Source organism: Cinclus cinclus, chromosome 2 (genome assembly GCF_963662255.1).
Source record: "Cinclus cinclus chromosome 2, bCinCin1.1, whole genome shotgun sequence".
In the NCBI taxonomy this organism is placed as follows: domain Eukaryota; kingdom Metazoa; phylum Chordata; class Aves; order Passeriformes; family Cinclidae; genus Cinclus; species Cinclus cinclus.
This window is the reverse complement of record NC_085047.1, coordinates 5,530,299-5,542,945: the sequence shown is the minus strand read 5'-3', so window position 1 is coordinate 5,542,945 and position 12,647 is coordinate 5,530,299. Positions and strand designations below refer to the sequence as shown.

Genomic DNA, 12,647 nt, shown 5'->3' with positions numbered 1-12,647 from the left:
TTCGCTCTCCTCACTGAGCAAAACACACTTGGGAAAGGAATCAAAGTAGTCAAGGTAACATCTATTTTCTGACTCCTACCAATTGGGGGGAAATAAACCCACCTCCCTAAGGGGTATCCAAATGCTATTTGTGCCTCTACCATACAAACATTTTATGGTAAATCTCTGATTTATACCGTAAAGAGATGAAGACCTTTCATAGAATGACAGAATGATATAATGATTTGGCTTGAAGATCATCCAGTCCCAAACCCCTCCATGGGCAGGGACACCTTTGATTAGACCAGGTTGCTCAGAGCCCCAGCCAACCTGGCCATCCTTTACCTTTGTTCAGGGACAAGGTGTTCACTTAGTCCAAAAAAAAAAAAAACAATAAAACACACAAACTCACTAGGTTAAATTGTTTCTTTTGTGGGTATTTTTATAGCATTATTTAATTTCAATTCACACTGTGGAACATAAAAACCTAATAACGCTAGTTGGCCTTGCACCTTATCAACATAACAGCCACACAAGGGCTGTGTGACTTGGTCAAACTACAAAACTCAGTATGACTCAGTTTCCTCTTCAGAAAAAGGAGGATGTAAATGCAAACTTATCAAACTAGAGTGTTCTGAGGTGTGATACATTTTTGTAGCACTGTAAAAGGCAAATTATAATGATAATATTTCGCAAAGATAGCAATCATTGCAATTTGGTTAAATTCCAACCAGGAGGAAATCTGCCCTCTGCTTTCAGAGTGGAAAGTTTCCTGAAACTTGCTTGTTCATTAGAGGCCATTACTTTCTGTGAAAAAAATTCACCCCTGGTGGCCATTGTGTTAGCCTTCTGCTCCTCATCTGGTCACCAAAAAAAATGTAACAGAAGGATAAAAATAACAGGTCCTTAGAAAATGTTTCTGTAAAGATGGTGCATCTTAGAATAAATTTCTACACAGTTGGACAAAGGAAAATAAAAGCAGGGCAACACCATTTGCTAAAAAATTGACAGCCACCTGCTATTTCAGAGATCCCTCCTCTAATTGCGTGCACCTGCTGTGGCATGGCGTACTCTAAAATATATCTCACCAGTAATGCTGCTTGGCAGCAGCCAGAGCTACCCAGGAGGGACCCCTCAGTCCCAGTCTTCACAATTTCACAGGAAGTGGGGTTTTCTTCCAGGGTAACATTTGAATGGAAATACAAATAAATTCACTGTGAGCCTCTCTCCCTGCTCACTTCTATCACATCACCTCTATCTCTCTTCCACCTTCCCTCCCTCCCCCTCTTAACTACTTTTCCTGTTCCCTCTCCACTCAACATTCATGACCCCTCTCTCCCTTGCAACACAAGATTTAGGCTTGATTCCTTCATTTGTTATTTTCTTGGTTTCTGAAAATATTTCCCCCCCTTCTCTCTCTGCTCTTGTTTTACCTCTCTGTTTCACATACTCTCAAGCTCAGAAAACTGAGGTAACCCTTTCAGAACTGCAGGGCTTTGAGAGACACGAGGAGATGACCAAAACCAAAATCCCCCATCTGCAGGTCCCGGTGTCTGTGCCAAGCTCGCACCACCTGCAGCAGCTCCTCCCTCTGCCCTTCGTGCAGCTCACCATCCTCTCCCTCTTCTTTCTCCTTCACCCTTGCCCTGCTCCTGCGACACCTCCGGAGACTACGACTCCAACACCTCCCGGGGCAGCTCATTCCAATACCTAATCACCGTTCTTGTGAAGAAATTCCTCTGAAGAAATCCCTCTGACTGTCCAGCCCGAGGCCATTTCCTCTCACGCTGTTCCTGCAGCAGAGCCCAGCCCCACCTGGCTTCCCCCTCCTTTCAGGTGGCTCTAGAGAGCAGTGAGGTCCCTCTGAGCTCCTTCTCTCCGGACAAACACCCCCGGCCCCCTCAGCGGCTTCTCACGACACTCCAGGTGCTCCAGACCCTCAATGCCTTTTTCCAAGTGAGGGGCCCAAAACTGGACACAGCATTCCAGGTACGGCCTCACCGGTGCCGAGTACAGAGGGACAATCGCTGCCCTGCTCCTGCTGGACACGCTATCCCTGCTCCAGGCCAGGATGCCATTGGCCTCCTTGGCCACCTGGGCACACCTGGCTCAGTTCAGTCGCTTGTGACCAGAACCCCAGGAGGATTTTTCCCTTTTCCAATGGGCCGCCTTCCAGCCCAAGCCTGGAACGCTACACGGGGCTGTTGTGCACACTGACACCCAGCGCGACCCTCCGAGAAGATAACGAGCCACAGGCGGCGGGCCCGGGTGACGGCCTCGCCCCCACGGGCAGGGGCGGGGGAGCGGCCGGTCCCGCCCAGCCCCTCACGGTTCTCCCTGCGCGGCGCCCGCCGGGAGCCGCAGTCCGCGCCTGCTCCTCGTCCCTGCCCGCTTCCAGGCGGGGCTCCAGCCGCGGACTGCGCTTCCCACTGTTCCCCGCGGCGCGGCCGGGCCGGGCCGGCGGGGCCGCCATGGGCTGGGGGGTCCGGCTGTGGGTGCTGGGCGGCCTGGCCGCCTGGACACAGCGGCGGCGGGCGGAGGCGGCGGCAGGGCGGGACCGCGGCGAGGGCGGGCGGCGCCGGGATCTGGAGCTGAGGCTGGTGCAGGTCGTGTTCCGGCACGGGGCGCGCACCCCGCTGCGGCCGATCCCGGGGACAGCGCCGGTGAGCTCGGGGTGGGACGGGACAGGACGGGAGGGGACGGGACGGGACGGGACGGGAGGGGGGTGGTGCCCCGAGCCCGCTGCTGAGCTCCTGCCTTGCTCCCCGCAGCCTGGTGGTTTGGCGTTTGTTCGCCTTCCCGAAGCGATACCGAGAATAGTGTCTGAGGGGGAAAATGTGGAAATCGGGGAGCTTGCACCCCATGCTGCGCTATAGGCTTGGGTGAGAGTGGCTGGAAAGCTGCCCAGTGGAAAAAGGCCTGGGGGTGCTGCTTGACAGCGACTGAACGCGAGCCAGAGTGTGCCTGGGTGGCCAAGGAGGCCAGTGGCATCCTGGCCTGGACCACCAATAGTGTGGCCAGCTGGAGCAGAGCAGGGATCATCCATGTCCCGGTCTGGGTCCGTCAGTTCAAGAAGGACAGTGAGATGCAGGCCGTGGACCTGGGGAAAGGTCAGGAGCACAAGTATTAGTAGCTGGGGTTTTTTTGTCTGGAAAAGAGGAAGCTCAGGGGTGACCATATCGCTCTCTACAACTTCTTGAAGGGAGGTAGTAGCCAGTATGAGTCAGGCTTTTCTTCCAGAGAAGAAGTAGCAGGATGAGAGGAGACAGTCTTTAATCTGTGGCACAGGAGGTTCAGGTTGGATATTAGGAGGAATTTCTTCACAAGAGGGGGATTAGACCCATTGGAATGGGCTGCTCGGAAGGAGTCACCATCCCTGGAGGCGGCATGGTGGCCTGGTTGATGCAGTGGTGTTCAGCCACAGATTGGACTTGATGATCTCAGAGGTCTTTTCCAACCTAATTAATTCTGTGATTCTTCAAAGTGGAACAGCGATAGCACATTAGTGGGACAGGTGACAGCAGAGGGAACAAATGCTGCAACTCAGGGGCAGGATGCAGGGATGGGCATCCCAGGGCTTTACTCCAAGGCCAAGTTCTGCACTTCACAACAGGTGCTCAGTAAAGGTGTGGTTCTCACCTCAGTGGTACCACAAGTGATGCAGCTCCCCCAGCTTCGACCGAGGAGGCCTGGGGAGCCAGCAGGGATTAGCTCAGCAGTTTTTCAATGTGTAACAAGCAGTAGAAATTGTGATTTCCTACAGATTCTTCTCCTGTAAGGGGAAGAAAGCAAGTACTGCATTTCCTGCACATCAGATCTGCGAATCCAGAGAGCTCTTATTTCTCTATGAGCTGTGTAAAGAGATGCTTTTGTCTCCGTGTTGTGTTGTTGGCAAGGCAGCACACAGTAATACTCCAGCTTTAGTTTAATGCTCTTAAAAATCCTTGGTTTGATGCCCTTGAAAGTTTTCCACTGAAACACTGTTTGTTTGTTTGTTTGTTTTGAAACAGGTAGAATGGCATCCCACTATTTTAGATGTACCTCCTAAGACTAAGTTTGATTACGTGGTGACAGACCTAAATGGAGGACCTCAACCCCCCTCACCCTTGGATGAGGGATACAGAAAGACTGTATTTAAGGTTACGTTGCATTTCCTGGTGGGTTCCTCTTTCCTCTGTAGGCTTTTTTATTTCCATGGTCCACTGGAGACCTCTCCTTTTCTTTGCTCTTAGGGTGGTGTAATAGCAGGACAGCTGACAGAAGTGGGGATGCAGCAGACATACGCCCTGGGGGAAAGGCTGAGGAGAAACTATATGGAAGAAGTCAAGTTTCTTTCACCAACATTTAAGCCTGCTGAGGTCTTGTGAGTCTCTGAGTTCCCTCCTGGACTTGCCCTTTTCTTCCTGCCTCTTAACAAGTAGCCTTGTGCTAGGGAAACTTTGGCTAGCATATCCTTCTCCATCCTGCAGCAAGCTGCCTGGCCCCTGGGCCTTCATCTTTGCTCAGCCTGCAGAGCCTGGCACTAGAACTCGCTCGTGACACAAAGCATCCAATTGCCCAGCAGTCCTGAGAGTGATGCCAGGGACAAATTCTTCTCACCTGGGCTGAGACAGTGCTCTTCTATGCACTTTTGTAGTGAGCGAAGAGAAATGGGCATTTCTGGAGCACACTTTAACTTACTCTAAGCAGCTGAAGTTCAGAGATGAAGCAACCCCTGCTCACATCAGTAATGCTGAGAGCATCTGGCTTAGCATGAGACAAAAAAAATCACACCAGTGAAGTGCCAGTTTGTTATTTCCACTATCTCTGACATGCAGTTAAAGGGCAGTTCAGATTATAGACATCTACCTGATATATCTATAGTGACAAAAGATGAGTCCCACTACAGATTTCCAAAGCCACAGTGGTAGCAGAACCCTCAGTTCCAGCAAGACCTCCCCGGCTGCAGCCATGTTAACGTAAAGGACAAAGTGCTACCTCACAAACTGCTTTCTCTCTTTCAGCATCCGTTCCACTAATATTTTCCGGAATCTGGAATCCACACGGTGCCTGCTAGCTGGGCTGTACCAACAGCATAAAGAAGGTTGGGGAGACTTCTGTGTAGTGCCTTTCCTTGCTTAGTCTTCCCTAGATGCACACACCTTCTGCATCCTAACTTCTCTCTGGCTCCTAGTTGTTACTTCTTCCTTGGTTCTTTGCACTTGGCTCCCTTCCGCAATTCTCTTGGTCCTGTAGATTCTTTACCAGCTTGTCACTTGTTCCCTCTCTTTGTGTATCTTTCTGCTGCTCTTTTAGACCTGCTAAGGTTAGTATTAACCCTCTTCAAAATCAAGAAGGCAAAAAGTGCACACATCTGAAAAAGGTTTCTCAGGGAAAGTCAAGTATTTTGGATACACCTTCAGTATCTGGAGTAACTTTCACCTGTATCATGCAGTTGGTGTCTACTTGTACGTTCTACAAATATGCTCTGCATTTTAAAGATCTCACATCTGCTTCTTCCATATTCAGTTCCACTAACAAGTAGAAGTGACTTGCCAGAGCTCCTTACACTTCACAACACAAGAGACTAATTTTTGGCACTAAGAAAAATGAACACACAACTGGGAAGCATTACAAGGTGCACAGCAAGCATCCCTGTGGAAATAAAGGCACAGAAACAAGTACAGTGGCTTGTGTTGCAGGTGATAGCTCGGGGGGAATTGCTAGTTGATAACACTGGACTTGAGCACAAAGACTGTGGGAGTGATCATAAAGCAGTCTAAAGAAACTAAAGAAACACAGATGCACTCCTGATCACAGAAACTTCCTTCTTGATCCACAGGATCTGTTGTCATTGTCACTGATGAAGCAAGCTCTGAAATACTCTACCCCAATTACCACAACTGCCAGCGCCTGAAATGCTTGACCAGGTAATTGCCAGCAATATCTCCCTGTATGATTTCACTGCTGTTTCATTTCAGCAGTAGCAATTTACAACAGCACAATTTCTTCCCATTACCCAATTTCTTTCCCTACCACTTACTGTTTTTTGTGAATGGTTAGCTAGTTGTATAAAATACTTGGTAAGTGGAATTATACACCAGGCAGTGGCAGCAGAAGAAAATAAAATAGAGACCTTTCCTTGAAAGACCAGTTTAATTTAGTCTGTGTCTAGCAAACACTCATTACTAGCTAATGTACAGCTAGTCTGTGGCATTGCTGCAGGGCAGAATTAATGTCATCTACATCCCTTAACAAGCCTTTCAAGTGTGAACATATTGGGCCTCCTTTTCATATTCAGCTTCTGGTTTGGGGGTTATTTCAACATTCCCGTCACATTCGTACCTCGAAGAAACTGAAATATACTCAGCCTTTACACATTTAATGAAGACTAATGAAGTGAATTAAGGAAGATCCTACATAGAACACTCATGTTTGTGGAGTCAAGTACTCTGAAATGCCTGTGCCAGACCTGGGCACAGGGTGGAAAATGAAAAAGAGGCAGATATATTACAGTTTAGCTAGATTGTACATTAGCATACTTTTGTCCAAAATTCAGGAGCTGTCAGAACTCACTTGGAAAAGGTCACTGTAACATACTTGACCACTGTGCAATGCAGTCAAAGGATTGGTCTAGATAGTGGTGAGGTGACAGCCCCTAGAAGCAGCATATTCAGCCTCCTTGATTAACATCACCTGTCCAAAAAAGGACTAAACTGCAGGGTCTGCTGCTCCCTGCCCCACTCTGCCCACCAGCTGCACCTTTTGTGACCATATCAAGGTAGACGTTTTAAGCTGCACTAAGCACTGCCTCAGCTTGCAGGTTACCTAGGGAGTATGTGGCCAGCATGGATATTCTCAGCTAAAATTTTTAAAGCAGCATAAAGATGCAAATGGCTTCTAACAAAGCAAAAGTGGATTTAAGATACAAGTGAGTATCTAGGTGTTTCCCATTTCCCACACCATACAGCTATCAGGCTACTCCCTGAAGACATAGACCTGTACTGTTCCAGTATGACCAGATCTGTCAGCTGATACACAGCCCTTGCTTATGGGAAGCACTTCTGGGGTGTTCACATCTCATCTTAATTTTTCCTCCTGCCTTTGTGACAGCAGAGAGCCAGTTCCGATCCTTGAAATCTGGATATAGCATCCATCCTTTCTGCAGCTCAGACTCCAAACATCAGGAAACCCTCAGTATGCTGCAGTGCTTCTCTTCTGCCCCTCACTGATGTGGGACAACTCCACTGGGCTGGGTGATGAGAAAAAAAAAAAAAAAGACAGCCTGGTGTATGAAAAATTTTTGGTTTTCTTAATTTCTTTACAGGGATAGGTCGGAGAATGCTAAACATCAGCTGGGTATCTCAGATGACTTGAAAAAAATTAAGAAGAGGATGGGTATTGATGATGATGAATCTGTGGATTTTTTTGTCCTCCTCGATAACATTTTTGCTGAGCAGGTGAGCTGAGCTGTTCTGTTGCACTGTCACAGAAAAAAACATCCCCGTACCACGCACATGGAGGAAATCACAGTGCCAACACCCACAGATGTGCACTCCAGTACCTTTGTGTAACCCAGAATGCTTACAGAAATAGCATGGCCTTTTGAAAAAGCAAAATGTAGGGTCAGCCTTGCCATAGGATGGATGAAGACTTGTCTCCAGTATTTTTGTTCTTACCTTGAAATCCAGTATTTTTTTTCAAGTGTAATGTAGAGATAAGAGAGGCATTGGGCCTTGCTTACCCATTACAAAGTGCTTTCTCTTTTTTGGTGCTCAGCACCTAACAGTCATCTTAATCCCAGTTCCAGCACACTACCTGCGAGCCAGACTGCTTCTGCTGTGGGAAGGAAGTTGGGCACATTTCTACCCCTCCTTAGTATATCTTTTTTGCTGGAGCTAATGATAACTGGTCTGTTGGCTGAATGGCTCAATGTGTCACACTCTCCATAGAATTGTATCCTAAAGAACAAACATCCATCCTTTTGGTACACAGAGCAAGTCTGCATGTTTAAAACCATCCTAAAAATCCTCACCTGAGTATCGTAGTACAAATAGTGAGACAGGAGCAGCTGTTTTCTGTGGGCAGCCATCCATGTGTCTTCAGGCTGGGTTCAGAAGGGGTCAGACCCTACCACTCTGCTGCATCTCCTCATTCCAGGTGCACAATATGCCAAGCTGCCCTGTGCTGAAGAGCTTCCAGCAGACAGTGGAGCGCCGATCTGTTGACACCATGCTTTTCCTTCTGGAAGACAGGTGATTGCCTGTGTCCATGCCTCTGGCCTCAGGGGCTGTCTTACCCAGGATGGATGTGCTAAGCCAGCTTCCTTCAGCAGACAGAAATGCTTTCCCATCTGCTGCATTCCCCCACCAGAGCCCACTCATGAGGTTTGTGCCTCAGCCGTCTCAGTGTGAAGTTCAATGCCTTGAGTCAGTACTGTGAGCTAGGAAAAAGGAGTGCACACTGAGGAGACCAGGATGTGGGCTTGCACACTGTTATGTTGATCCTCATGGAGAGAGAGGGTGATCTCCCAAGAGCGGCAGTAAGCCACTGAGCTAGGCAGTGAAGGCCCAGTTGTCACAGGGGTTTTAAGTGAACCAGTGGCAAAAGCAAAAGAAAAGATGCTCCCAGCCCATGCCCTGAGGCTGCCCTTGCAGTTGCACAAGTACAGTCCAAATTCCAGCCTGGGAAGCTTATCCCAGGGATAGCACCTGCACAGCTGGGCTGAGAAGTGCTGGCACTAGCAGAAAAAGTGATGTCAGGTCCTGCACATATGTAACTACTTGCAAAGGAAATCTGCTGCTACGTGCAGCTAATTACCTCCTCCACAGTTGTTTGTAAAGGCTGGCTGAGTTGATAGCCTAGCAGTCATTTTCCTTTTAGATTCCTTTGCAACTGCCACATTCACCAGCTCTTCTCAGGTGATAGTATAGGACTGTCTTTACCACGTATTAGAGATCTCAGGTTGTGAAAGACTGATTTACCCCATTGCCACAACATCCAAGAGAGTTAGTCACACTCATCTTCCATTTCCACTGATGTATTCATTAGGCAGAAGGAGTTTCTTCCCACCAGATATTGTATAAAGATCGTATCTTTGTTTAATAAGAGGATAAAAACTACTTGTTAAATATAGCAACCATTTTCTTGAATCCTGCCCCTCCTCACGAAAGACCCCAAGCACTTCAGCTGCTGTTTTGCAGCAGTCATCTTCCCTAGCTGAAACCCATGCACTCAAAAACCATGTCAGGGAAACAGAATAGCCTAGAAAATAATCAAAGAGTTTCCAGATTGCCATTTACATGGCCACACTTCATGAGACTGCTTCTTAAACACCTCTCCCCTCCCATTCTGCAGTCACATTAGAGTGGTGACTGCACACGAGCTGAACTAAAAACTGGCCATATTAATTGCATTTAATTGTTCATAGCTATGCTCAATGCAGATTATCAAACCATAAGAGAAGAGCAGGTACTCAAGTTTTCTTGTATAATTGTGTGAAAGTTGTAAAACTAGTAAATTTATTTCTGCTTCTTTTCCAGAGAAGTTCTTCAGATGAATATTGGTCTCTTGTTGAATACCTTACAGGAGAACATTAAAGCAGCAGTAAATCCCTCAAATCCAGCTGAAAAGGCCAGGTACTGCACAGAACTCTTCATCTAATCATTATAAATTCTAACTTGATGTCACTGTGAAAAACTGGTTCAGAAAGGCATTGAATGTGTGGTATAAAAAGGAGTGCTCACCTTCTGGAAAAAGCATGATTGCTACTGCCTATCCATGGAGGATCACAGCTGACATTCCAGGTCTGTTTTTTTTCCTTTTCCCTTGTTTGTTTTTTTTTTCCAGAAAGCTCTACCTCTACGCTTCTCATGACTCCACTCTTATTCCTCTCCTGCTGGCACTGGGCACCTTTGATCACAAGTGGCCACCTTACGCTGCTGATGTGACCCTGGAACTGCATCAGCACCGGCACTCCAAGAAGTGGTTTGTGCGAGTGTCTTACCAGGGAGAGGTGAGATCCCATGGGAAGCCCCTCCTACAAATCTTGGGCTTGTGGTTTCACCATGCAGCAGAAAAGGGCTTTGACAGTGCATAATATGTGTGATTCTTTCTCTTTGCCTTGCAGGAACAAGTGGTGAAAGGCTGTAAAGCAGGTCTCTGCCCACTTGAAGAATTTCTGGAAGTTCTTTCACAGTACTCGGTCACTCCAGAGGAGTACAATAACCTGTGTTCCAAAATGGACAGGAATCAGAAAACTAACTAATGATTAAGCTGTCTTAAATTAAAATTAGTTTATTGTCACAATCTTTGACTACTTTTCTTTATGTCCTTGCCACCATTCTCTATTCCAAACGTATTTTAGATGAGGGGATATTTTCATGCCAGACACAGGGTGGCACAGTGTCACTTGACACTGTTAGCATCAAGCTGAAAGAAGCCACGTGACAGAATGGCTCAAGTTTACTTCTGAGGTGACCACACAAAAGCAGGGAGAGGCTAAAAACAGCAAGGGCAAGAAGAGATTATTTTAAATTGCCCATCTGCTTGAGGAATACTAGACAAAACATGCCTCTTCCTCATATGCTGGGACTGTAGGATGAAGCCCAGCTTGCTCTGTGCTCCCAGACTTGAAAGCTTTGACGTAACATTGATTTTATGTTTGGTAAACTTCAGAAGTCATTGTGCCTTACCCTTTCTTTGGCACGTTGGAGGGCTGCTCTTTGCAGACAGATGAACCTCCCTAATTGCATAGCATTTAGCTACCCCACCTTATTGAGGACATTTTTGTGCACATAAAACATTTCCAAAAGAAAGCCTCCAGACCTCTTCCCTGCACTCCTCTCATTATGGAAATTCTGACATGAACATGCAGAACAACCACAGTGGGCCAAGTACATGAACACACAATCTTGGTGAACTCTGCTTAATGTGCTTTAAACAAGAAAGTCTGGGGAGCTGCTGCCAGCTTTGGGCAGCAGTGATCTGTTTTGCACTTGCTGAAAGAGGAATACAGCACTAGCCCACAGCAGTACTTCTGGCTAAGATGACAGTTTTTCCTGTAAGACAGTGCTAGGCATCCAAATGTTGCCAAAGTCATAGAATTACAGGATGGTTTGGGTTGGAAGGGATCTTAAAGATCCTATAGTCCCAACCCCCTGCCATAGGCAGGGATGCCATCCACCTGAGCAGCTTAATGATCCATCCTACCTGGCCTTGAACACTTTCAGGGATGAGGCATCTACAGCTTCTCTGAGCAATCTGTGCCAGGGCCTCACTCTCACTGTAAAGAATTTAACTAAATTTCTCCTCTTTAGTTTAAAGCTGTTCTCCCTTGCCCTGTCACTGTCTGCCCATGTAAAAAGTCATTCTCCCTTTCTTATAAGCCCCCATTAGGCACTAGAAGGCTGTTCTAAAGTCCTTCTGGACCCTTCTCTTTTCCAGGCTTAGCACCCCCAACCCTCACAGCCTGTTTTCATAGCAGTTTTCCAGTCCCTCTGAACTGATTTTTACAGGTCCACATCTTACTTGTGCTGAGTATCCCAGAGCTGAATGCAGAACTGCAGTGGGGTCTCACCAGAGCAGAGGGGCAGAATCCCTTCCCTTGACCTGCTACCCACAGGGCTTTGGATGCAGCCCAGAACATGGTTGGCTTTTTGGGCTGTGAGCACACGGTGCTGGCTCATGTCCAGCCTTTCATCTACCACAATTCCCAAGTGCTTCTCCACAGGGCTGCTCTCAGTGAGTTCTCCCAGACTGGTCTCATGTCTGGGATTCCTCTGACCCTGCAGCACCATGTGTGGGAGTTGTTGAATTGAACCTCACTAAGCTCTCACAGACTCACTTCAAGTTTGTCCAGGTCCTTCTCTTGTGTCAATGGCACCACTTGACTTAATGTCCTCTGCAAACCTGCTGAGGGTGCACTCCATCTCACTCACTATTTCATTGAAAAATATCTCCACATTTCAGTAAGTAAATAAAACATAGTTTCTACTTTCTTTGGGATAGGCAGAGGTTAAAATAGGGAGACCATTTATTAAAATGGCCCTGCAATTTAGGTTCTGTGTCACCTCTTCTCGTTTTGTGAAAAATTCACTTAATGTAAGTCATTGACAGATAGGTGATGGAGGCACCACAGCACCTTTTCCCTGAGAAGAATGGGCTGGATTTACCTCTAGTCTTTCATTAGCCTGCCCCCACCACAATCACATGTTGACACCAGGCACAGTGAGCAGAACAGTTAGAATACTAAATACATGGCTGCAGGTCTCACTGAACTGCTACCAGAAGCTGTCAAAAAAAACCAAACAAAACATTGTTATTTTCTATCAAGTTTTTATACAGCCTAAAGCCATAATGCCACTATATAAAAATCAATGCCTACCCCTGATTAAGAACAGTGTGTTCTGCTCTAATCAAGCTCTCTCTTATACACAGTTTCAAGTATTTGGGGAACACTGATAAAAATATTAGGTCTAGGACTGCAAGTTATTTGCGAGGCATGGACTGCATGGAGAAAGACATCAGGAGTTTTGGCCATACAAAGGGGGAATTCGCATACACACTCTTAAACAATAACTAGGAGCATCCCCAACAAAACTGACCAGCAGCCAGGTTAAAAATTGCAACGCAGCCACAAGCCAGAGCACTCAGCAGTTCAAGTTGTTCAAGAGCAGGTAGGACTGTTA

The 12,647-nt window shown here is 47.0% G+C and overlaps 1 protein-coding gene across 4 annotated transcripts; it reads left to right on the top strand.

The window, feature by feature from the left end:
* The first annotated feature begins 2,351 nt into the window (after positions 1-2,351).
* On the top strand, positions 2,352-10,266 carry ACP6 (acid phosphatase 6, lysophosphatidic). 4 transcript variants are annotated; one of them, XM_062515318.1, is made up of 11 exons: positions 2,352-2,642; positions 3,769-3,771; positions 3,990-4,118; positions 4,212-4,342; positions 4,983-5,062; positions 5,801-5,888; positions 7,286-7,418; positions 8,119-8,213; positions 9,501-9,596; positions 9,808-9,973; positions 10,088-10,266. In XM_062515318.1, the coding sequence occupies exons 1-11, from the start codon at positions 2,451-2,453 to the stop codon at positions 10,223-10,225; spliced, it is 1,251 nt and encodes a 416-aa protein (XP_062371302.1). In that variant the 5' UTR covers positions 2,352-2,450; the 3' UTR covers positions 10,226-10,266. The 4 variants fall into 4 exon arrangements, with proteins under 4 accessions (XP_062371302.1, XP_062371301.1, XP_062371303.1 ...); XM_062515317.1 differs by lacking the exon at positions 3,769-3,771; XM_062515319.1 differs by lacking the exon at positions 3,769-3,771 and having other exon boundaries at positions 2,571-2,642; positions 3,994-4,118.
* The last annotated feature ends 2,381 nt before the right edge of the window (positions 10,267-12,647 follow it).